This window comes from Amblyomma mixtum, chromosome 1, assembly GCF_055824585.1.
Source record: "Amblyomma mixtum isolate Tamu chromosome 1, ASM5582458v1, whole genome shotgun sequence".
Taxonomy (NCBI): Eukaryota; Metazoa; Arthropoda; class Arachnida; order Ixodida; family Ixodidae; genus Amblyomma; species Amblyomma mixtum.
In genome coordinates, this window is record NC_143012.1 from 27,161,490 (window position 1) to 27,185,931 (window position 24,442).

General features: G+C 46.9%; 1 protein-coding gene across 1 annotated transcript; it reads right to left on the reverse strand.

Annotated features, from left to right (window-relative positions):
• Positions 1–13,507: 13,507 nt before the first annotated feature.
• Positions 13,508–22,554, reverse strand: LOC149365833 (beta-galactosidase-like). Its single transcript, XM_089569305.1, has 6 exons — positions 22,273–22,554; positions 20,473–20,657; positions 18,270–18,567; positions 16,608–16,898; positions 14,756–15,184; positions 13,508–13,939 (listed from the first exon to the last, which is right to left on the reverse strand). Exons 1-6 carry the CDS (start codon positions 22,552–22,554, stop codon positions 13,508–13,510), a joined length of 1,917 nt encoding a protein of 638 aa, XP_089425431.1.
• Between the last annotated feature and the right edge of the window lie 1,888 nt (positions 22,555–24,442).

Genomic DNA, 24,442 nt, shown 5'->3' on the forward strand with positions numbered 1-24,442 from the left:
AGTGTTTAAAGGGTCAGTCTACTGAATTTTATCGACCATACTTTCTTTGCGGCAACCGATAGCTCTTTACTCAAATTACCGTTTAGCCAGCTGTGGTGCCAAGGAGTGCGGTAGAACATTTTAAAATAGAATTTATTAATGTGGGAACACATCTGTATGAGATGGTAGTCTCATCTGGCAACCATCTGGATTTCCGCCGCGCGGCGACAAACATGGCGGCGCCCGTCGAAGCCGGACCTCTCGCTTCGGACTGAATTCTCGTTGTTGCTGCCTTTTTCATTGCGTTCACTGGCCATAAATGGGGCGCCTGTCTTTCGCTTCGTCTCATCTCGGCTATAAGAAAACATATAAGAGATAAATTTGCTTTATTTTAATAATTAGAGTGACGATTCTGCCGCTCCTAGGCTTAAGTGGAGAGTCGGTTTGTTTACCGCAATGGTTCCCGTCCTGACGACCAGATGGCGCCACTATAGGCTTAGTTTATTTTTGCGTCTCTGCTAGCATACGCTGAACTAAAAGTGGGAATGTGACTGCGTTTTGCGTACGTGTAACTATAGATATTCAGGTGATTTACAGAAAAAGCGAGCGGTACGCCTTCTACAGTTTACTAGAACAAAACGTGCGTTTCTCTGACATTGGGGCATACAAATGGTACGTAGTATATTCACTTATGCTTCTACAAAAAAAAGACTACCACTTTCTTGAACAAAATGAACGTTTGGGGTCGACACAATGCTTTTTTACGCGACTTTTAACGCCAAAATAAAATATAAATTCCTGCCTAAACCGAGCGCAGACCCCTCGTTATTGATGTTATAGGGTGCCAACTACCAGAATATGCCATTATTTATACACTCATCTCGGTGAGTAGACTGACCCTTTAAGCACTGCCCTGCGATGGCAGGTGCTCCCGCCGGTGGGACTTGTGCGTTCCAGGTTGCTCTTCCCAGCAACCTTTCGCGACCAGTCATTAATTAACTGTCACCTGCCACAATGGGCAGTTTTCTCGCAATCGGGTGGGCAGGTTGTGATGACGACACAAGGTCACGTGACCTAGATGGCCCACCTGCCTCCTAGGCTTCTTCTCTGGGGATTTTTCATTGATTTTTCGCTCACGGTTAACGACGTCGATGACGACGTCGGATTTTCTGCGACATGAGCTCCCTAACCCTATCACATTAAAACCCGGTAACCTTCATAAAAATCGCAATCCTTCGCTGAACAAATGACGCTAATGTCCGAACAGAGCGTTCTGTCGGAGTGACCGTGCCGACTGTTCAGTAGAAGAACCGAAAACTGTGCGAGTTGGTGCATATTGAAGTAGTAAAAAACAGCGCAGCGACGACGGACAAGACAGAAGGAAGAAGGTGCTTCTCCACGACTGTGAGATTAAGTATCTTGATTCCTATGATTAGAAGTTTTGCGGAGAAGCATGCGTCCTGGTTGTTTTTTGGAGGGTATTAATACATGTGTTTTTTTTCCAATAAACCTCAGTTGTTAGTCAGCGCTTGTCCTTCTTCTTCCTTCTCTCGTGTCCGTCGTCGCTGCGCTGTTTTTTACCACTTCGACTGTTTAGTGTGCCGTTAAGTAACCAGCTGTTCTATTCGAATTTGCCCAACGGTTTCCTAAGAAGGGCGGCAGTACCCCGGATTGACTCCGAACGGACTGCACCTGTAGGGCGACAAGCGCCATCCGTAGTAGTAGGCATACACATCGACGAAGTCAGCGTACGTCACAGGGTACCCAGGGTAGAAAGGGTCCACCGGTAGTGCCGGTGGTTGCAGGGCGGCCACTCCGTAGGGAACGGCCGACACAGCAGGCACGGCTGGCACGGCTGGAAAGGCCGGCAGGGCTGGAATGGCCGGCAAGGCTGGAATGGCCGGCAAGGCTGGTACGGCCGCCGGCGGATCCACATGAGTCCACACGCGGTACGTGTTGTCCTTCACATCTAGTGCTATAGTCGCCGTTTTCTGCGTGGGTAGAAAGGGCCAGGTGGACCGTCAGACCGAATTTCCGCATATTGTCGTCACTAAGGCTTTCTACGTTTGGAGGAGGCATCGAACTTCTCTGTTTTTTTTTTTCTTTATTTCTAATAATGCACGAGAGACTGGTAAGCATGGACCATCAGGCGACGTCGCCCGTTTTTTGACAAATAATACATAATTGAGTTTCTTATGCTATACCGTAGAGCTTCGGCCTCGACAGCGATCTTAATGTGGCGGAACAATTGGGTTTCAGATCTCATGAGGCATGCCGAAACTGCGATGTGACAGCTGCTTTGCCAATTTTCAGCGATAGGTGTGTATAGACTGACTGAAGAAATCACGGCGCCGTCATCTTCGTTATCGATATCCGCCAGGTTGCCAATTGTTTACCGCTGCTGTCAGATTCCACGTGATGATCCATGTTTACTAAAGTCGCAAGCATCCCGTCAAAGATAATAACCACGAAACGAAGAACATGGCGTTTCTATCCGGTAAGGTTGATACGGTACGCAGGTGTTAGTCTTTCCTGCCCATAATGACCAGCGTATACCGGTGATGGTCATCCGGTATACGCTATGATGGATGAAAGAAAATGGCAGTCATCTCCAACTACATTACCGTTATTTTTAAGAGCGACGAAGCACAGCATATTCATAGGGAGTACTATTAGCATCGTGTGAACGGCGAGCAAGACGGCTGAACCGCCAATACAAAAGCAGCAGTCATACCTGTATAAGCTCCTGGCGAGGAAATACAAGTGATGTTGATTAACACTTCTAAAAGACAGCCTTTACACCTTGGGTGGGATATCACCCTCCCCTAGTATTGAGGTTCCCCCGGCTAAGAGATTCTAATTTTTCTGTCCGTGGTTCAAGTTCCTTGTTCGCATTTCATTTGTCGCTTATAGTACCACAGAGCCAATTAGAATTTCGCGTCGTAGTCAATGGAACACGTTGTCAGCCAACGTGGCGTTCGCATCGGGTATCCTGCGCGCTTCAAGCGTTTTTCTTTTAAAAAAAATTATTTGGTATCATCTTGTACGTAGCTTTACAAACTTGTAATTGAGATTCACCTATAAGTCATGCTCATTAAAAAATGAGTAGGAAAACTTAGGTCATTATCTAACTAATTAGGGTCATTTCCTAAGTAAATTACATCCTAAACGGTTTGGAGTGTATGCTTGAAAAACATTTGCTTTGAATTTCAAACACACTTTTTTGTTCGGAGTTATTGAAAGTGCTTGCTGAAGCACCCGATTCTTGGACTTGGAATGCAAACCGCAGAATTCTTAACTGGCCGTCTTCTTTAAGGCACACAGTAGGTAACAAGCGATGGGAAAGCAGTCGGATACAACAAAGCCTATGTAGGTGCAACGAAGATGGCAAGTTTGCTGAGATACTGTGGCCGCGCTTTAAACTATGCGAGTTAGTAGATGTCAGTGGTAGAGTGCGTTGCTTTGCACGAGAGTGAGCCTGACTCTATAGCCAGTGACGACGGTGATGCATCTTACTCAAAGCAGGCATATTTTGGCGAGGATTAACACAGTTCCCCAGCTGTCAGATTATTTATGGCAAAGACAGCGACTAAGGCTGAGGGATCAAGGGATATGGCACTAAGTGGCATACGCTACAGCATCGTGTTTTGCTTGGGTGTGTCTGTCTTAAGGAGCTGCCCCCACTGCTGCAGTTTCGCAAAACTGTTTGAAATTTAACATTGCATTCCGCTGTTGATCGTCTATAATATGCTTAGAGAAACATATCTCTTAGGATTCTTAACCAATCTTCGCTTGAGAAACCGATACGTACTTCTTTTCGGCGCAACCTTCGGCCTGGTTGGTGAATGTTTGCATGAATGGAGACCTTTCCCATGGCATCAATCTTATTACACCTGAGTTGAATGTTAGTGCAGCTCGATGCGTATATGTCTCGTGAAATGGGGCACACGTAAGAAGTCTTTGCTTTCGATAAAGCATTTTCGCATTATAGCAGCTGTATTCAAGATATGTATGGATTCCACCCTAATAAAAATGGCTTATATACTTTATACAGATTGCGTTTCTCTATTGCGTTTCTGTGGGCATTTCCATTTTTCTGTTCATAGTCTCTTATAGTCAAAAGTCTACTGAAAGTATATGAACGTAAATCTATAGCATTGTCTACGGACCGTCCAGACCCAGTAAAAGAAAAACGACTGAAACGTGTCAAGAATACGACAAAATATTTTACAGTTCTGTCGTGAGGACAAATATTTCTGTTGTTTTGAAGTGTTTTTCTGTAGTATACTGTAGCTTTTTCTGTCGTACTTTTTTGTAGTCTGCAGTTTTGTAGTATTTTTCTGTAGTAAATGCACAAAATTCTGTTGTTACTACAAGTTTTTGGTCAAAAAAATACAGAAAACCCGTTCCGACCGCAAAAACTTATCTGGTGTGTTTTTTGGACTCGGAAAGATTTGTCTTGTCCGTAGACTAGTCATAGAAAGTCTGTGTACTTTACTGACGAAAGTCTATGAACACTATCCGTTTACTGCCTGAAGAAATGTTTGTGAGGACAGTGCCTTACCCTCCTGACGCGGACTCGTTCCGGGTGTCGCTTCTGCCAGGACACGTCGATGAAGTCGTTCTTCTCAATGTGCAGCTCCTCGCTTCCGCTCCTGCTGTCAGCGAGCGCGTTGAGCTTTTTGACCACGCCCTTGGAAACAGACTTGTCTAGACTGAAGTCGCCGTACCGTCCCTCTGCCGAGCTGGATTCGTCCGAATCTCTGACGCGCCGAGAAGCGGTGGCAACGTTCTCGAAACCCGCTAAGAACACCGTCAGCAGCGCCAGCAGTCTGGTCGACACGGGCATGGTCGCTGTGGCCTGGCGGAGATGTCAGCGCGATAACTAAGATTATGAAACTTGGGGAGACTTCTCCGCTTTACCTTGGGAGATACTGTTAATCAAATACCATTCTTGTTTTGTTTTTATGCTTCAGTTGGAATGATCCTTAGCTCATTTAACCACTTTTCGCGTTTTTCCTTTTTGGTGACATTCGCTTTACAACAATTCCTACTGGCGATTTGTCGTACCATAAAAAAATGAATAAAATGAATTTGAAATTTAGCACGCTGATTTTTGTTAGATATCTTTCAGATAGTAATAAATCGGAGGATGCATTATCAGCATCAAATGAGACGCTAATAACGGAATTGAAATAAAAGATTCAAAATTGGAAGATATTACTAGAGCGGTTCTTTTTCGAGCGCTTGAGAGTTCGCGCTCCCCCCCCCCCCCCCCCCCCTCCTCCCACTCCTCCATTAAATATGTGGTTGTGCACTGAACCGTTTAAAGTAATTACTTTTAATAACTTTTTGGGGAAAAAAAAAACTACCTGGTCATGTGACAGCCCTTAAAGATTCTCAGACGAGTGCAAAGTTGGTTTCACTAAAAAATTTACAAGCAACCAAACATTTTACTTGCGCGCTCGAAAATATTCTATAGAAAATTCATATGCGTTGTGGTTTTTTATAGCAATGCAAGAGATTTCCAGCGCGAATGTTTTACGTTGTTTTAATTCATTATTTTACCTCACGTATCATCGCTTTTGCTACTTTTAAAAACTGTTTCGGGACAATCGTGGGCAGCGTCATATATTTAGACGGCTCTCTAAAACATGCTCTATCTCACTGAATGGTTTAAACTATATTGCAACACTATATACAGTATATATGGAATAAAAATGTCGAACTTAGAAAAGAGTGTGTTGTGCCGTATTTTCGGACAATTTATTCGTATAGAGGCGTTCCTAGTATACATATAAAATATGTCCCGATTAATAGCCAGTTTTATTGCAACTTTTCTGAACGAATTTTATAGGAGCCTCATTTGTTTTAAGCGATAATTTTTTTTTAACTTCAGTGCTGCACCTCGGCCGTGTTCAGCATTGCAGAACACGGCCTTGGCGCCACTCAGAATTCTATGCTTGGTTTACACTAGCAATGGTATGCGAGAGCAGCATCAGATGATTCGAGGGGGCATAGGGAAGAGCGAATATGACTACCTCAGAAAGCAGGCGTCTCGCCACCGCTGCGCTCTGCTTTCTCCTGCTCTCAAACACTTTTCAGCTGGAGCCGACGCAATTCGCTTTGCTCCCAAACTTTGTAACCGCAGTTGTTCACCTAATAAAGAAAACGCATTACGGTCCTTATTCCCAATACAAAATAAATGCATTTTTCCCTATCAGTGGAGCAAGCAGCCCAGTCAGTCGGCAATATTTTTTATTCTTTGTGCTCGCGTTTTATTTGCCGCTGACGGTACTATAGAGCCAGCGTGTGTCTCTAAACAGCCGTGTGAGGAGCAAAATTTTTTTTTGCGCTTTCGTTTCAGTTTTCGAATGTTTTACCTCTCAGGATTGCCCCATGACAACAGCGCATTTTTGCAAGGGGCACCTGCACTTTCTCCGAGATAAAACGCTTAAGTGTAATATGTCGTCGCCAAATATTCCCGTGTTCACCTCCTGACCGTTTAAACTGTGAACAAGGTGGGTCAGAAAGTGGCCACTCTAGAGGATGCGTGATGCGCGTACGTGTCCATTCGGGCGAAGGCTCCCATGAAGGGCTCGTACGGGGCTTCGCAACAGCTGTTAGGTCCCTTATTCGCATCGAAAGCAAGAACGCCTGACATGTTTCGATTCGTGGTCAAAAAACCGGAAAAGTTAGGGCAAAAGATACACTTATCATTTAAAGGAAAAGTGAGGGAAAATGCAGTTGGTGTGTATCAATAGATTTACTCATCATAGCGACAAAGACCCTACTATAACTTACAATGAAACTTTTATCAGTATCTACAGGTGTCACCATGATAAGCCAATTTCACGAGTTAACTGCTTTGCGTCGACATAGTTTCCTGGCACGGATCTTTGAGGGCTGGCTACAAGGGCATTCTCTTCAAACCAGTGATTGCGGAGTCACTTTCGGTGAAGACGTCAGAAGCTTGAATGCAGTGGCCGGAAAATTTTAAATGCAATTTCATCAGCAATATCTACGTCTCTCGCTGCCAGACACAGCTAGACAGACCCGGAAACAACCATATAATCAATTTTTGCTGAGAACGATAACTAGATGAAGCTTTCCTCAGTGGACCTCTAATTACCACCAGCATTGAACCAGATACTATAATGACGACGTTGGTAATCCTAAGTCTGAGAAGTACTTGCTTCTTTTGAAACAGCTTTGCCTGTCTTTTGTATGGGTTTAAATTGTGCAGTGCTCTCAACCAACAAAAAGAAAAAATTAAGGTAGGTTGGTTAATAGGCAAGGCCGTGTCCAGGAAAGGGTAGCTTAAGGCTCTAAGTCCACTGCGAAGAACTTACAGACCACGTAACACGCCAAGGCAACAAATAATTGGTGCGAATTTAGTTTAAAAAGGCTGGTGCGTTACAACATTTGAAATGCCTATCTGTACCTGTTCTGACAAGGTTTTGTATCAAACACGCATACAAACAATAGCAATTCTTTCCGCGTTCTGACGTCACAGACGAGGGTTATTATGACCCTATGTTCTACAATCCATCGGGATACGAGCTCAGCTACCAAAGAGCTCACTTACCTCGGCAGCGGCGGAGGCCCGGTGCTTCGTGTCGCGTGGCCACGTCCTTTCTGCTACCGACAAAGAGCGTCGCCGATTGCACTATTGTCAATAAGCCCGCGAATGGGATCACCGTCCTAGCCCCGACTCCCCCAATGGGCTGGGCGTACTGCTCCGAGCAGTACTGACGACAGCCAGAAGACGTCGGCGTTATGACACAACCATCGCCTGTCCAGTTGCATTGACCACTGCCATTCAGTTATGAGAGCCCATGTTCCAGGTGTGGCATAAGCTTGCAGACATCGAATGTATGCTTTCGGCTTCTTGGACCGTGTTCCCTATTTTCCCCCTCGATGCTTTCATTATCGATGCTTTCATTGCGCCGACGAGCATAAATAGATGAATGAAATCAGCAAGGACGATGGCTCTCAGGGTTATGCGGAGGCTAAATTGAAGTATGTTTAAGAGCAAAAGCCTCCCTCTGTCCACCGCCCTAACTTAACTACACTTCATGAATTTCTTCAAGTGATTACAGCGGGAGATCAGTCACCCTGTCGCGCATGTTTTTGTTGCTTTGCGGGCTAACGAAGCTCGGTAGCTGTGCTAAACGAATTTGACTGGCAAGCTGTTGGTCGCGTTGATTCGAATCGGACTAGGCTTCGGCTATTTGTGCGCGAGCATTGTCTGCTGGCTTTGTGGACAATGGGGAGCCTGAGTAGAGTGTTCAGTGGGTAAACGCAGGTGCCTTTGGCTTGCACAATCCTTTGTTAGGCTTCGAGTGTTCAGTCGCCGTTCTCTTAATAAGGAGCCGCTTGTGCACGCCTTATGTACGCGTGGCTTTGGGACGCATAGGCAAATTGATCAAGAGAAAACTGGGCACGCTGCTCAGGTGTTTTATCACGCAGTATCTGCTGAGGAGTTGCTGGGTGCTGTGAGCCTCGGTACGTGTTTTCGTTTTGTTCTGTTGTTCTGTGAAGTGCATAACTGATAATCTCTAAAAGACTGTACTACATACCTGCCTGCCGAAATGGCGAATTCCAGTCGTACTTTGAGAGGCCCTCGAGCAGTACAAAGTCCCCGGATATGTGGAGATATACTGAACAGGACAAATACAACTCTGTGTTGTCTTTTTATTGTGATCCTTAATTTTATACCGAGTGTGCGAATGTTGTAATTAAGCGTTTGCGGTGGACTTTGTAGGTGCAACCGAGGAACTAATGGGAAAAAGGGAAAGTGCAGGATGCGCACACGCACTGAATGTCATGGGCCACTCACTAATAATATTCACTAACTGGAATGAACCGGATACTCTTAAGCTATGAGAGGGAAATAACTAGAAGGAAAAGAATGGGATGGAGCGAATACGGCAGGTTCTCTCAGGTCATGAATGGCAGTTTACCAATATCCCTTAAGAGAGCAGTATACAACAGCTGTATCTTACCGGTACTCACCTATGAGGTAGAAAGGTGGACAACGCAGTGAGCTATGCATGGATGATAATGCTTAAACTGTGTTTGATAAACTTCAAAACTACAGGTGTATTTTGCATGGGACCCTCGGTGGGATTTAGTCGCGTGGTTTACGTTTGACGCACTAAAGCTGTCGGTAACATAGATGGCGAGGTTACGGCCAGGGCCAGATTAATTGTTAATTCAAGTTTTAGCAATGCCTGAAGTAGCACAGAGGTGTTGTTGAGCGCTCTCGATGTCTGTGATCTAGGAGCACGTAACGGCCTTATTTCTGTAAAAACAATTATTACCGAATTAAACCAGATGCTGAACTGTCATCGAAAGTGCCCCACGCATGTTTGATTTGTGCGCTTATTGCAGTTAGTACTTTTTCCTAATGTAGTCGGGGTGTCGAACAATGGAAGGTTATTAGCAGCATTTCTGTCGCCCTGTAACATCGCTCATAAAGATGGACCACTTAGCCCTGAGAGTCGGTAATTGACCACATTCATTACCCATGATGGCCTCTTCCGCTTCAAACGAGTGTGTTTCGGCCTTGCTTCGGCGCCTTCGGCTTTTCAGAAGATGATGCACTTAATTTTCAAAGGGTGCAAAGGTGTCCTCTTCTACATCGACGATATCATAGTCCATGGCACCACCCGACAGGAGCACCTGACCAACCTTCGTGCTGTTCTCGAGCGCCTGTCCCAAGCCGGACTCAAGCTCAACCACAAATGTGTCTTCGACGTTCCGAAGCTCACTTTCTTGGGGCACGTTGTCAGTGGTGAAGGACTGTTTCCGCTTTCTTTTGCCATCGAGGCGATTACGAAGGCTCCGACTCCATCTAGCATCGGTGAGCTTCGCTCCCTCCTTGGACTCGCGGGTTTCTACTCCAAGTTCATCCCGCATTACTCCGACGTCGTTGAGCCTATGCGCGCCCTACTTCGTGGAAGCGACTCAGCCTTCACTTGGACCGCTGCTGCAGATTCAAGCTTCAAACTACTGAAGTCCATGTTGACGTCATGTGACGTGCTGCATTTTTTTTTATCCTGCCCTTCCCGTGGTCGTAACGACTGACGCTTACGGATATGGCCTTGGGGCAGTGCTTCAGCAAGACAACGGCCATTCCCTGCAAACTGTTGCGTTTGCCTCCCGTACCTTGACACCCCAAGAAAGAAAGTATTCTGTTGGTGAACGTGAGGCCCTAGCTTGCGTTTGGGCGTGCGAAAGGTGGCACGTGTATTTGTGGGGCCGGCCTTTTGTTCTACGCACCGAACACAGTGCACTTGTCACTTTGCTGTCGCCGAAAGGAACGGGTCATCGACCGTTGCGAATTTCACGCTGGTCGGCTCGCCTGTTGTGCTACAACTACACTGTAGAGTACCGCAAAGGCAACGACAACTCTGTTGCGGACGCTCTGTCTCGCCTTCCCTTACCGACCTCATCATGCAGTGAGCCCAGTGAGTTCGGCTCCAGTGACGACGATTTCGTCTGCCTGCTATCGCCAGCCGTGACTCTACAAGAGCTACAAGAGGCAACCATCAGCGACGCGGCAGTTGCTCAAGCCATTCAGTTTACATCTGCGACATGGCCGGACAAGAAATCCCTACCGGAGAACCTCAGGCCATACTATCTCCTGCGCTCGGAGCTGTCCGTCGTGCAGGGCGTCTTGTACCGAGGTGACAGGCTCGTCATTCCCGAAAGTTTGCCACGACGCCTCATGGACATCGCGCACGAGTCACACCCCGGAATCAGCCGCACGAAAAGTCGACTTCGAGAGCTCTACTGGTGGCCGCGAATGGACGAGCACGTCGAAGAAATGGTACGGACTTGCGTCGTCTGCCAGTCCTGTGACAAATCGGCTCGTCCGGTGGCAGCTCCTCTGCAACCTGTCGCCTTCCCAGAAAAACCTTGGGATAAGGTAGCCATTGATATTGTGGGGCCCTTCGACCAAGCTCCCAGTGGCTGCCGCTTCGCGATTACTCTAATGGATTATTATAGTAAGTGGCCACAGGTTTTCTTCGCTGATGCCATCACAACTCAAACCGTTCAAGAATTCCTGCTTGGTCTCTTTGCTCGTGAGGGTTACCCTCAAGAGATTGTTTCTGACCACGGACCTCAATTCTCATCGATAGCCATGCAAACTTTCCTCCGCGAACGGGGGATACGCCATTGCTACTCTTCAGTGTACCATCCCCAAGCTAATGGACTCGTGGAACGATTCAATCGAGTGCTTAAGTCCTATATACAGCTGGCTCTGTGCGAGCGACGCGACCTACGTACAGCTATTGTGGACTACCTCTGTGTCTACCGCTGTATGCCCCATGCCACGCACCAGCTGTCCTACTTCATGGCCGGTTGCCCCGCGTCGTAGGACTGCCGGATCAGTGCTTCTCAACGGATCCGACAAAAGCGCTTAAGCTTTTGCGGCAGAGGCTTCAGGAGAAGCAAACGCAGTACAAGCTTTATGCGGACCAGCGGAGTGGCGCCAAGTGTCGTCACTTTCAGATTGGCCAGTACGTGCGTGTTCGCAAGCCCATTGTGCGAGGCAAACTTTCAGCTCGGTTTTCGGAGCCTTGGAAGGTTGTGGAGCAGCGTGGACCTGCATCTTATCTGCTGGATGATGGGCGAGTGTGGCACTCGTCCAAGTTTTCTGCGGTTCGCCCAGAAGTAGTTCAGCAGCAACTGTCCTCCCCAGCTCCAGCGGCCCTTTTCGCTGATATTTCGCCGCCTATCGACGGCAACAGAATGCCGCCGCCCAGTCCACAGTCCGGAACCGTGGTCCAGGGTTCTTCTTCGGACGCGCCTTCAATCCATCTGATGCCAGCCGCTCAAGTTAGCAGCCCGGGCCCTTCATCGCACCTGGTTTCGCCCGCTCCGGAATCGGCAGCCGCCCCTCAACCCTCGTGTAGTACATCCACAGCGGCAACTGCGGCTTCACTTCCTGCGCCGCCTCGCCGAAGTACTCGCAAAAAGAAGCGGCCCGCATGGTTCAAAGACTATGACATCCGCTAGACATTTTGTTTTTTTTTAAGTGCGGCGGAAATGTGATAAAGATGAAGTGTGGCAAGTGCGCTGCACGCACTCGCGCGCACGGGAGTAGAGAAGACGACGAAGTAGGAGAATACAGATCGGCTCGACCGTATGCTACGTGTACTGTTTCATTCTAATTATCATTACTTACGATACAACAATAGTCTATAGACTTCTTATAGACTCTATTGCCTTCCTATAGATGTTTTTTTGTCTATTCATACTCTATAAACTGTCTATAGACAAAAATCTACTAAAAGTGTAGGGTCATAAATCTATGCATTGTCTAAGACTGTCGATAGCATTTGTATTGCCTATAGACTGATGTCTAGGATTTTTCTACAGTGAATCTATAGACTTTATGGACTGATGTCTATGGACAGTCCATAGACTGTGTAAAAAATTTTTTGCAAGGGATCTCCGGGTTTAGGCCCTCATCAACCAGCAGACAGCGGTAAGAAAGTCGGTGTTCGTTACGGAGGGAAGAAGGTAGAGATCGAATCTATTCTTCAGTCAGTAAGGCCTTGGAACCAAAGCTTTCTTGACCGTTAACGTATGAAGTTGAGCTAGTTGGTACTCGTTCATAATCAACGAGCACAAAAGTTTCTAAGACGGCTTTATTGACCCTTTGTTTCCCAAATTATGAAGCAATCAAAGAAAATATAATTGACTTCACATTGTGCTACTAACGTTTCCACATCAGAAGCCAATATCAAAGTTTCATTAGCGCCGCTGAAGTTTGAGCAATCGGAACGTCACCAATTAAAACCAATAAGCATTCAGTTCACTCTGTGAGACAAGTACGAATTTTGTGAAAAACCAGAACGAATGACTTGAACCACTTTAGAGGTCAAGAGCTAGTAAACAATATTTTATCAAACAAATACCTTTTTATTTTCTCCGCAACATTTGCCACAAAATGAGAGTCGAAGAATTGTTGTACAATGGCTTGAAGGCGCACATTCACAGACACTTCTTCACACAGCTTGCTCACAGTGACGCCGTACATTTTGACCTGAAAGTGCTGGCCGCCGGGAACGCTTTGAGATCAAATTTTATATCCAAGTTACCGCATTAACCTAGGCGAGCTGGTAATGGCTTACAAAATTCCTATTTGCTAGCGAACCTCCAGAGGCCTGGCTGCACCGCCATTCATTTCAAAATGGCGATCTCGGAGTCCTTTCCGGTCTAGACGTCACGACTTTGAATCGAGTGGCGGGAAAATTTTTGAACTTAAACTTTCTCAGCCATAAATGCGTCTTTTCATGCCGTACATGAGTCAGCATGCTGAAAACGGGCCGTAAAATCAAATCTTACATTGTACAATATTTGTATGTAGCACTAAGAGTGCCTTTAAGCTTCGTCCCGGTTTTCTTTCTTACGATCCTGCCAGCATCTATACATATGTCTCACGGGCATGGATGCTTTCTCCTTTCCTTTTCCTCTGCTATAAAAAGCTTCAGCGAGCCGGTACACGGCTTCACGGCTTCGGGTACGGAATGGATATGTTGAGGAAAGGCTTGTCGACGAACTCCACAGTCCGAGAACCCGCGGAGAGAACCCCTTCTATCTCGAAGAGCATAATGCTGTTCTCCTGGGGGTACGGCTTGAGAAAGGGCGCTGGCACGTACAACGTGACCTGTGGCCCTGTTGCGGGCCAGTAGCGCCCTAGGTTGATGCCGTTGACGAAGGCGACGCCCTTGGTCCAGTTCCTGGGATCCAGGAAAGTGTCACGAGGCTCCTCACCTTCGGGCAACTTAAATGTGCCTTCGAAGAAGCCGGGAACAGTGCCGTTTGCGTTGCTTTCGAGCTTTTCCCGGATCCGGTCAATATCCTCGGTAGACGTCAAAGGAACGCCTTCTATGGTCCAGTTCTTCAGCGCCACGCTGTTGAGTGTGACAGACTTGAAGCCCTGTTGGCAAAGGCGAGTCGGGTCGAATAGATGAGCTCCCAAGCGTTACAGGTAATCGGCCCAACATAGTGGCAAATATAGTGGCAACATAGTGGAAACATAGTGGGAACATAGTGGAAATATAGTGGAAACATAGTGGGAACATAGTGGCAAAGGCTGGTCCTACAAAGGAGCAGAGTGAAACCATCCATTGCAATATTAGGCCGATTACCTGTGTTGCTTGGGAGGTAGTACGATCGACAGTCGTTATTTAACTCACTATTTACAGCCGTGCTCAGAGGCGTTGGGCCAGTCTAGTAACTGGAACTTAAAAAAAAGAGTGAAGTTTAGGCCTATCATTCTCCTTAAGATGCATTCTCTCTTTGCATTTTATTACGTTCGAGGAAACCTGTAATTAACCCGGTGTGAAAGTATGCGGGCAAGTGGGTCGCGAGAAAGGTGCATATTCTCCCACCCTTTGCATGTAACCTTAAATCGAAACCCTCGGACTGCGGTTCAGGGAGGCAGTAGGGTAAAGTGCCTGTCATTTGCAGGCTGCGCTCGCGGGCTTTAAAGGCATAGCTTTTTTTACCTACTCCCCTGACCCGCAAACTTTTGTCGCCAAGCGGGCATCGCGACAATAGCCCCGTTGCTACTCGCTGCAAGGGGCGCTTTTGCACATGCTGAAGAGCAGCTGTGGTTAGTTTCAAAACGTTCTAAATTTACTGACAGCGTGGTTGCAGCACAATCACTCTGAAATCTGAACAGAATGGAAAAACAAAATGCAAATAACTATTCTTGCGGCTGCCAATCACTGCAGGCCTTTGCTGCGTTTACCTTGGGATCGGTGAAAGTTTTGGTGTACGCCTCTCTGCCCATGTTCTCGACGAGGATGACCAGGGACTTATTTTTGCCTGCCGGCACGACGTCCGCAGTCTTGGCCACCTTCCAGCTGACCGCGAAGCTGTAGAAGACGTAAGCGCGACCGTTGCCGTACACGTAGGCCCGGTCGGACAGCTGGAAGAACTGCAGCCAGGCCGTGGCAGCTGTGACGAAACGCACTGTGGTGTTGTACAGCAGGAAACCGAAGGCCTGTCCGAACTGCTCGAAAGTCACAGGGTCCACAGACTCCATTCGTTTGAGCCAGTCCTTTTCCCGGAAGTGAGCCATGACTTCTTCCAGGGACACGTACTTGTCCAGCTCTACGGGGCCAATGTTCATCTTGTCCGACGGGCCCGGAGGCTCTCCTTCGGGCAGCGGCAAGTACTGCGCAACAGTGTCAGGGACATAAATTGCGTTGTTTTCCCCATTGCATCACTGCGACAGGAAAAGTCGGAGCGCGGACCACAAATGTGTAGTCATAATGCGTTACCCAATGCAGTCTACTTTCGGTACCAGGTTAACACAGGCTGTGGGACGCAGACTATGTGCGAAAAGTAGACGCCGAGGTCTTGCTCCTTTCTAACGCCTCTCATGTCTTTAGAGTGCGCATTCCAGGCCCCAGTAGTGAAAGGAGAGTTTAGAGTTCACCCTGATAAAAAATTATACATAGATGATATTCTATAGACTTCTTATAGACTCTGTTGTCTTGCCATGGATAGTTCCTTCTGTCTAGTCATAGTTTAAAGGCTGTATTCAGAACTCCACTAAAAGTGTATGGCCATAAGTCTAGAGATTGCCTATAGGCTGTCTATAGGATTTATATTGTCAGTCTATCAGATTTTTCTATAGAAAGTCTATAGACTTTACAGACAAAAGTCTATGGAGAGTCTATACACTTTCTAAAGAACTTTTTATAAGGGAATACTCTCTCTATTCAAGCTAGTGTTATTATGAATCAAGGCGATATATCAGCGCCGATGGAGAATTCTCTTGTCTCCACGTTAGCAAGCTGCTTGGCATATCGCTACGCACAGCTGTTGTCAAAAGTTTATAGACCACGGGGGTGTGCTTCTCGCTCACGCCATGTCGCTCGCTACGCATTCACAGCGTTGCAAATCCTCAGAATCTAACAACTTTCCACTGATGCTATGCGAGCACCACTAAAATACTTAGAAGCAAACCACCCCAGCTTTAAACTTTTGACAGTCGCTGTGCGTTCGAAGTCATGCATCCAATACTGGATTCTGGATTTCAACCCGAACATTGATTTTTAGCTTTTACGCTATGTAATGCCACCGATTTACCAACTCGCCCTGAACGATGCACCCGTCCAGACATGTAGAACAAAGTGTTTTTCAAAGTAATAAAGAAAGAAACAATGGCATGAATAGTGTGGGCACCGACCGCTTGCAGCCATTTCAGCACGAGTTAGATATCACGCTAGACAGAGAACAGAGATTTCTGAGCTCGTGAAAAAGAGCTAGCCTTCTAAACAGTAGGTGTAGGACAGCTGTTACTGAATTAATAATAAAAGCGACAGTGGCCTTCAAAAGTGCTAGTACTGACAGTTCGTAACACAATAATAAATCTGGGCAGCAAACCCCTTTGTGCTTAGTGTCACAAAGTGTCCAGCATGGCCCACTAGTAATTGTACTTGTTAACTTTAAATCGCTTTATTCGAACTAACGGTTTATTGGCACCCTCGCTTTAGACCCGCCAGCATCATGTTTGTCAAGAAAGAACTCGTTAATTCGAGCAAATTTTTTGTCCTCATTGTGTTTGAATAATCGAAAGTCGACTAGATTACCTGGCTGGTGACGTTTCGGATGTCGTAGTACAAAGGTGTGGGGTCTCCGAACTCGCTGAGGGGGGCCCCGTAGTCGTAGCTGGTCACTAGTGGCTGCTTCTGGCTGCTGCCGGCCGTGAAGCCAAAGTTTGTTCCTCCGTGGAACATATAGAAGGTTACCGAGGCGTTCATCTCCATCAGGGTCTGGAAGGTTTTCATCACCACCTCCCGCGGTCTCCACGTGTGCTCCCAGCCCCAGTAGTCCATTCCGCCCGTGTAGTACTCGCTGATGAACAGCGGGCCTGGTGAAACCTACGTGTCAGTAACATGACACTGTCATGTGTCAGTAAAATGCCAACACGGAATACACGACACTATCACAAAGCTCTTTTAAAACCACATTTTGCCCGGACTAACTCGTTCAAGTTTTCCTTTTTCCCACGCACCATATCCGACTGGAACTCATTAACCGAACCTAATCAACCCTGAAAATCAGACGCGTTCCTCGGCCATCTTTGATATTGCGTATTATGTATTTTTTTACTTTGTCTTGCATTGCTGTATTGTTGTATTTTTGTTGCTATAATTTTGCTTTTTGTGCACCTGTCCTTCCTGCTTGCACCTAACCATGGTCTGCAGTATGTACATAAATAAAAATAAATAAATAAAATAACAGAAGGAGTGGTAGGCAATCCGGCTATGGTAACGTTGTCAAAAATCTCGCTCCTATTAAACTGCTCCCTATGGCGTTCCTACAAACTGCAGGCCCTCCGTGCGTTTCCTTTGCGAAAGGTGTTAATGATTTTTACTGTGCAAGCAGTATGATTGCGATGAGGCTAAAATAAAGAGATTTAGCGTACCGGAGACGTACTAGTAGAGACGTATAACGTGTTACGTACGCCTGTTGTGCACGCGCAGTCGTGCTACCCGGCCATGGCCTTGCCACTGCGCAGGAGCAGCTCCCGTATTTAAAACCGGTATACGCCTATGCTAGTACGTCTCCGGTATGCTAAATATCTCTAATTTCGGCGTGTGTCTCTGCGTGACCGCCGAGTGAAGCACACGGCGCCTGCAGCGAGACGAGCGCACCTCCCCCCCCCCTCCCCGGGAAGGGGCGAAAGGGAAAATCTGCATCGGTGTAGGCGGGCGCAGTGACGGGAAAACGGCGCCGAAAGCGAGCACGCGTCATCGGCTGATCCAACGCGGCGCGCCAGGCTGAAACGTACATGTAATGCAACGAGTGTAAAAGAATAAAAAAGGTCACAGGGACACCTAATTTCATTATGTGATGGCAATTGTGTAGCATTAGCAGCTGTTCATGTCTTTACTGGAACCGACGTCACTTCCGCTCTGGTGACGTCACTTCCTTCTAGCCAATAGGAATACTCCGGCTTGGTGACGCCACTTCTCTCGAGCCAGTGGGATTGCACCGGTCTGGCGACGTCACTTTCCTACAGGTTATGGAATAATTTTACGACCGATGACGCCTTTGTGCCTCATGGGGTTTCTATACTATCGCGTTAAGATTATTACCGAGCCATAAAAGCCAGCCAAAATAAAGCGAATCTAACTTCGTGGCTACGTTGTTTTCTAGTGCTCTGTGCATCATTCTAACGACAGAAAGTACAACTAGAATTCGGGGTCTCAACCCTACTAAACCTCGAAAGACCTCGTGCACCTCACCTGCGCGGATGTTATGATGGGAGCCAGCACGGCGGGGGCCTCCGTGGGCGCCATGTATCCGGTGACGAGGGCTTCGCGCACTTTTTCGCAGTCGTACTGCGCCTTAACGACGGGGCCTCCTCGGAAGAACACCAGCTTCCTGCCCAGTCGAACCTCGAGCATGGTGAGAAGGTGTTCCAGGTACAGGTGGTCGCATTTGCCGTAGTAGCCGTACTGGTGCTCGAGCTGGACCAGAACGATGGGCCCGCCGTTCTCGTACGTGTGCGGCCTCAGCACGGGACCCAGCTTGCCCAGCCACCTGTCGGTGGAACATGGTTAGGCTTAGCTACCGGACGTCGACACTCGGCTGCGAAGCAACAGTGCGAAGCCGGAACGTACAGTCTTTGACAAAAGTAACCAGGCTGCATGGGTTGCTTCTCATTCGTATAGTAGAGCCCTTACGGGGTCCCTAAAGATCAAAAAGTTCTTTGACAGTGAGGACTGGGGTTCTCCTTACCATACAGAGATTTAGAGCTTGAGAGCTGGCATAATAGCTTTAATATACGACTGAGAAGCAAACCGTGCAGCCTGGTTACTTTTAGCAAAGACTGTATGTGGCAAGCAAGCACTTAATTACCGCTGATATACGTCTCTACTTGCGCAAGGGGGGGATCGACTTACGGATTATGTATCGTAGCTCGATATCATGGTACTCGAATAGAATACCAGCACTCGTTATCAGATCTTTTATTTCTTTGATTCGCTGCTCATTTCCTTGTTTTTATTATTATTTGTTCAGACAAAAGGTTAAAAACTTTTAGGAGATCCTCGGTGGTTCGTTTGAATGACTTAGCATCTTCTTTTGCTGCTGATTTCTTTGCAGCTAATGACCACGTATGCGGAGTTGGTCGTCCTCTACTTTACATTCATATATTGCTGGGAGTCCTCGTGCCACTCCTGGCGTAGTGGTGCAGCGGTTAAGGGACGCGCTACTGCCCCGGCGAGTGACTGTTTCAAACACAGCCATCAGTAAGGCTTACAAGAGCTAAAATGCTCTTCCCGAGCAACCTCATGCGTCCAAAAATTAATTTAACTACCACCAGCCGCGGTGGGCAGTTTGCTCACAATCCGGTAGGCAGGTTGCTATCTGCAATGTTGGTCAGGTTGTGATGACGTCACAAGATTCGCAGCGCGTCACGCGTGACGGCAGTTGCGATTTCCGCTCGCTGAGACGCTTCTGATTCCAACGCTTTAATAATTTGTAGTTGAGGTTAAAAGTGCAGAGATTTAGTTTCCTTAACGACGTTTAAATTACCCGCCTACTGCCACGAGATCTGTTGTCCTTCAGGTGAGCGTCCGTGGCCAGATCACCTGGTTATTGTTTGACGGCGTACATTCTCTAGCTACTGGTCAGGCAGTGGTATGCGGGCCAGAACTCTGGAGGCTAGCTCGTGCTTTGGGAAAGTAGGAGCCATTCAGGTGTTAACCGACAAAGTAAATCTCATTCGATAAGCAAGAGCATTATAGCAAGTAGCTGTCTTCGCACACGGAACGCCATTATGCCTTACTTTTAATACGTGTCTAAGGCAGGAGACGTAGATACGGCGCGATATGAAAGGTAAAAGTGCGAGGTACTCACTTAAAAAAAAAAAAAAAAAACTCCAGAGAATGTTTACTACATTCGAATCGGAGTGAAAGTACGGATTTGTGCTACGTAGAAGACGACGGCGAGCAGGCAGTGCCGCGGGACTGAGCAGATGGAAGTTGATGAAGACGACGCTGTCCAGTGCACAGCGCGACAGTGTGGTGCAGTTTAACACGAGGCGTGTTAGCTGCCTTTTTTCTCGTTCTTTGTTGCTTAGATGTGTCGTGTTATGATGTATTCGCTATGTACACCGAATTGACTCTCTTCTCGTGCTTGTGTGTTGATGTGCCACTGTTTGTAGATAGCTCATGTGCATAAACATCGCATCATTGTAATGAATACCATGTTTATGAAAAAAAATCAATAGCCTAGTGGTCTCGCTGAGCGGCCCTTAAAAGAGATCTGTTCGCACAGCCGCGGGTTCGACTCCCGGTCATGGATATTGATTCAATTTCTTTTTAATGGTTCGACCTGTAACTAAGCTGAAGGTCAAATTTACACTGTCCTCGATTGAAGCCCGAGGTTCCGTAGTGAAGCTTTCACTTCAAAAAAAAAAAAAAATCGCGCATCTGTACGCACCGGTCCAGGTCATGCAGGAAAAACCAGTCCCGGGTTCGATACTTCATATCCGGGTGTTCCCTAAGCAGCCAGTACGGTAGTCCACCGTTGTCCCTTTCGCCGCAGATGTATGGTCCTGGTCGCACTATGGCCAGGAGGTCCTGCTCCTTGACTTCCCTCAGGAACTCGTCCAAATCGTACATGTCCTGAACGCAGTGTGGCGCCAACAGTAATGCTTAAAAACTTATTTCCAATGCTAAGAGGTTGTGAGCGTAAAATGCAGGGTAATAGAAGTCACTAACCTGTCAGTATTGACCATCGAGCATTCTCCCAGTCGAAAAAAAAAATGGGGGGGGGGGGGGGGGGGGCAGAGTCTCGTCAGGAACACTGTAAAATACGTTCTTTGTATTTGTCGTTTTGTCGTAACGAGAGATTAGGCTGTTGTCTTGTAGTATTTTTCAGCAGTATACTGCATTTTTTTACTGTAGTACTTTACTGTAGTAAATACACGAAAATTCCGTGGAAAAATTTTTCCTCGTTTTGTCGTAGCAACGGACTATTCTGATGTCTTGTGGTACTTCTCTATGGTACTATTCTGTAGTAACTACGAAACGTTCTGTTTCTATACAAGTTCGTGGACAGTAACATCACAGAAAATCTGTGGTGATGAAAAATTTAGTTTTTTTTTTACTCAGCTACTTGCACTGTTGATATCCTTTCCGGTCATTTCAAGTTGCTTGTTCGCAAGACTTCAGGAAAATTCCAGGCGTCGTAAACCTCTAGTCTCAGTACGATCACGGTTCACTGAACAGACCAATCCCGCAACAAATTTCACCCCGTCACCGCTACGGCATTGTATGCCGGTAGCAATATTTCTACGTGGACACACAACTACAACTGTGTCTGGAAGCGCAGGCTTCAAATAGACGCATGTCTTAACGACCAACAACGGTAAATTTGTAATTTTAATATTCAGGATTTTTTTTTTTGTTTGGGCCGTGGAAGTTGTATGTGAGGGCCTGTCTTCTTTCTTCGCCCTTTAAAAGTAATATGCTTAAAATTTATTCCTTTCGTTTCTTACAGGGCAACCTTTCGAAACTTGCAGCCCACAATTCACCTGGAGTGATGCCGGAAGATGAAACTCTCATAGGTATGAAACTCATGAAACCCTCTATTGAATATATAGCATAGGGGAGTCGCACAGCTTCCGCCTCCACCGTTCGAACACGTTCCTACGCGGCATTCGCGATAATACAGGACGTACTACGTCCCCCGCTATGGACGAGGATGGCGCTGGTGAACACTCTCAAGCTAGGGTTACACTACACATAGTGCCATCTATGTGTACCCCTAAAAGCAGAAGATTGGACAGCCGTCGCGTACCTTAGTTGGTAGAGCACCGAACGCGAAATTTGGAGGGTCGTGGGTTCATATCCCACCGGTTCCGTGTGGTTGTTTTTCATTCTGCTTTTTTATCAGTTACCTTTAAGCGATAAAATATTTACACTGTTAATTTCCAATTAATCAGCACCACAAATTTAAAAAAATCCTCTCTGCTCTCCGGTTTCGGTGACCGTTGGCTTCCGTCATGCATGTCGTAACGAGCACCTCTTTCCTTCCCTTGTCAGCTATAACTGAGTTACTTCCAAACCACTGCGTGGCTAGTTTGGGCGTCCATCTCAGTCTTTCTTCAATCCCGGAAAAATAGCGGTGAACTGGCAAGGATCACAAGGAGTAATGTCCAGCGCCATCAGTGTGCATGCGCTGTGTACTCAGTGCGATTGGTCTATTCCGAGTTGTGAAAGATCTGGACACTCTTACTTGGAAATTGTACTCCCCTGGTTCCGGCTCGTGACCACTCCATTCGATGTAGAAGGAGACAGCGTTGAGGCCTGCCATCTTGATCTTGTACAGCCGGTCCTTCCAGTAGGCCCGGGGCACCCGGAAGTAGTGCATCTCTCCAGCTACAAACCGGAAGGGCTCCCCGTCCTTGAGGAACTGTTTGTTGTCGTGGTCGATGACGAAGGAGCGTTTTTTTTCGTCACTGAACGAGACATGCACGCAGGCGCTGAAGATTCCGACGATGCGCCATAGTAATCCCATGACAAGGCCTCTTTTTCAACATCGTCGCATTTTAGTACGCGCACTCCAAGTGCTTCCCCGAATTGATACCCTCTGGTTTCCGGCACAATGAAAGCCTTTTTGAAACTTCGACGCCTGAAGATGCGGGGCTTCTTGCGTGCTGAATGTTCGTAGGCCAGTTTAGACGTGTTCTGTCGGCGTGCTCAGTGACAAAATTTGTCAATGACACCGAAAACGCTTTCTCAATGCCACAATGACTCTATAGACCTCGTCGCCTGCTCCTTGCTCGCTTTATGGGAAGCGGGCTGCGGGATGAATGCAATAGTGAAGGGCCTCGATAGCATGCCGCGTCTCAGACGTCGCACGCTCGAAACCTTTAAAAAAGAATTTGTTCAAACTTTATTTGTATGCTGTTGACAAAAAAGGTATGGAGATCTGTTAAGGAAACAATTCGTCGGCGCTTGATTCAATTATGCGTCGGATTCTACCGCGTTTGCAGCCGGGTTTCGTGAAACGTCTTTTTTTTTTTTTTTCGGCTCCCGAGCTTATCCTAGAAGCCTTGTTACACCTCTCCGGAAAATTTAGATTACGCGGGGATTTTTTTTCGCACTGACGTATATCTTCCGTTTATCAACGCACTTAGTGTGAAAACACTGTCGTGTAACGGCGAATTCCGCGGCGTTCTTGCGGCTAGACGTTTGGTGAAGCCAATGTGTTGTTTTTCATTATAGTTTCGTTTTTGGGATCTCTTTAAGCCTTACTTTTCGCGCTGTTCGACAACTACACGTTACGCGAGTCGCTGGGCTCTTCGGAAAGGGGTGCCGAAAGCACTCCCAAGCATGCAACCCTGTCGGTTCTGGAGCAACTGGGGCGCGTGGGAGGCCCTAATTTCGTCCTATTGATGGAGTCCGTTCACGCTTTGGGATATTGGAACGGAAGAAAAAAAAGCTCGTTTTTCGTTGGTGCTGGAATGGAACTAAGTTGCCGCTTGGGTGAATGATTACTAGCAGCTGCGTCTCGTTACAGTTCTTCGAAGTGTTCCCATAGGAGCAGCTGTTGTGCTCGAAGTCTCAGTTTAGGAGGATTGTTTTTCTTTTTTTCGTCATTTGCTGTCACTGAGAACTCGTCGCAGACTGTAGTGTGCCGTCGGGTTGAATACCCGTGTTTGACACGCGTATAGAAAGACAGAGCTGTGTCAGTATGTCGTGAAAGCAAGTACATTAGGTTTGGCCTCTTTCACGGGTATACATCAGCCTCCTGTTGTCGCGACATGCAGACGCACCGATAACTACATAGCGTTCATATTGTCACACAGTCAGCGACCGACACTTGCTTTACGCTACTCAGAATAGGTATAACAGGAAATTTATTAATGCGAAGCATTTCCAGGCTATGTCGGCGGGGTCGTGTCATCAGAACGTGTCCGCAAAAAGTCTCCGCAAAAAGTCTCCGCAAAACGTCTCCGCAAAACAACTCCGCAAAACGTCTCCGCAAAACGCGTCCGCAGCAGTTGTGACGTTCTCGAAAGATATAGCACCAACGGAGTGGTTGTAATCGAAAGAGGATGATGTGACGATGCTGCGCAAAAAAAAAAAAATGATGTCGATAGAATGATCAGTTAATTACTTAGATCCAAGAATGCCGAAAAAACTTCGAAATATCGCGAACGTCGATATAGTGAGTGGACGGTAAAACAGCTGTGGACGGCAAAATAGGGTAGAAATGGTCAAAGCAGTGATAATAAAGTTTGAAATGAATTAAAGTGTGTTTCATCAGTGATAATTAATCGAATAAACGTTTTATTGACGTATATCAATTAGTTAATTTCTTATCAGCAAAAACCATCGGACGGTTCAATAGGCTGGACGGGGATATAGTAAGTAGACGGAAAAACAACCACAGCGCCAAA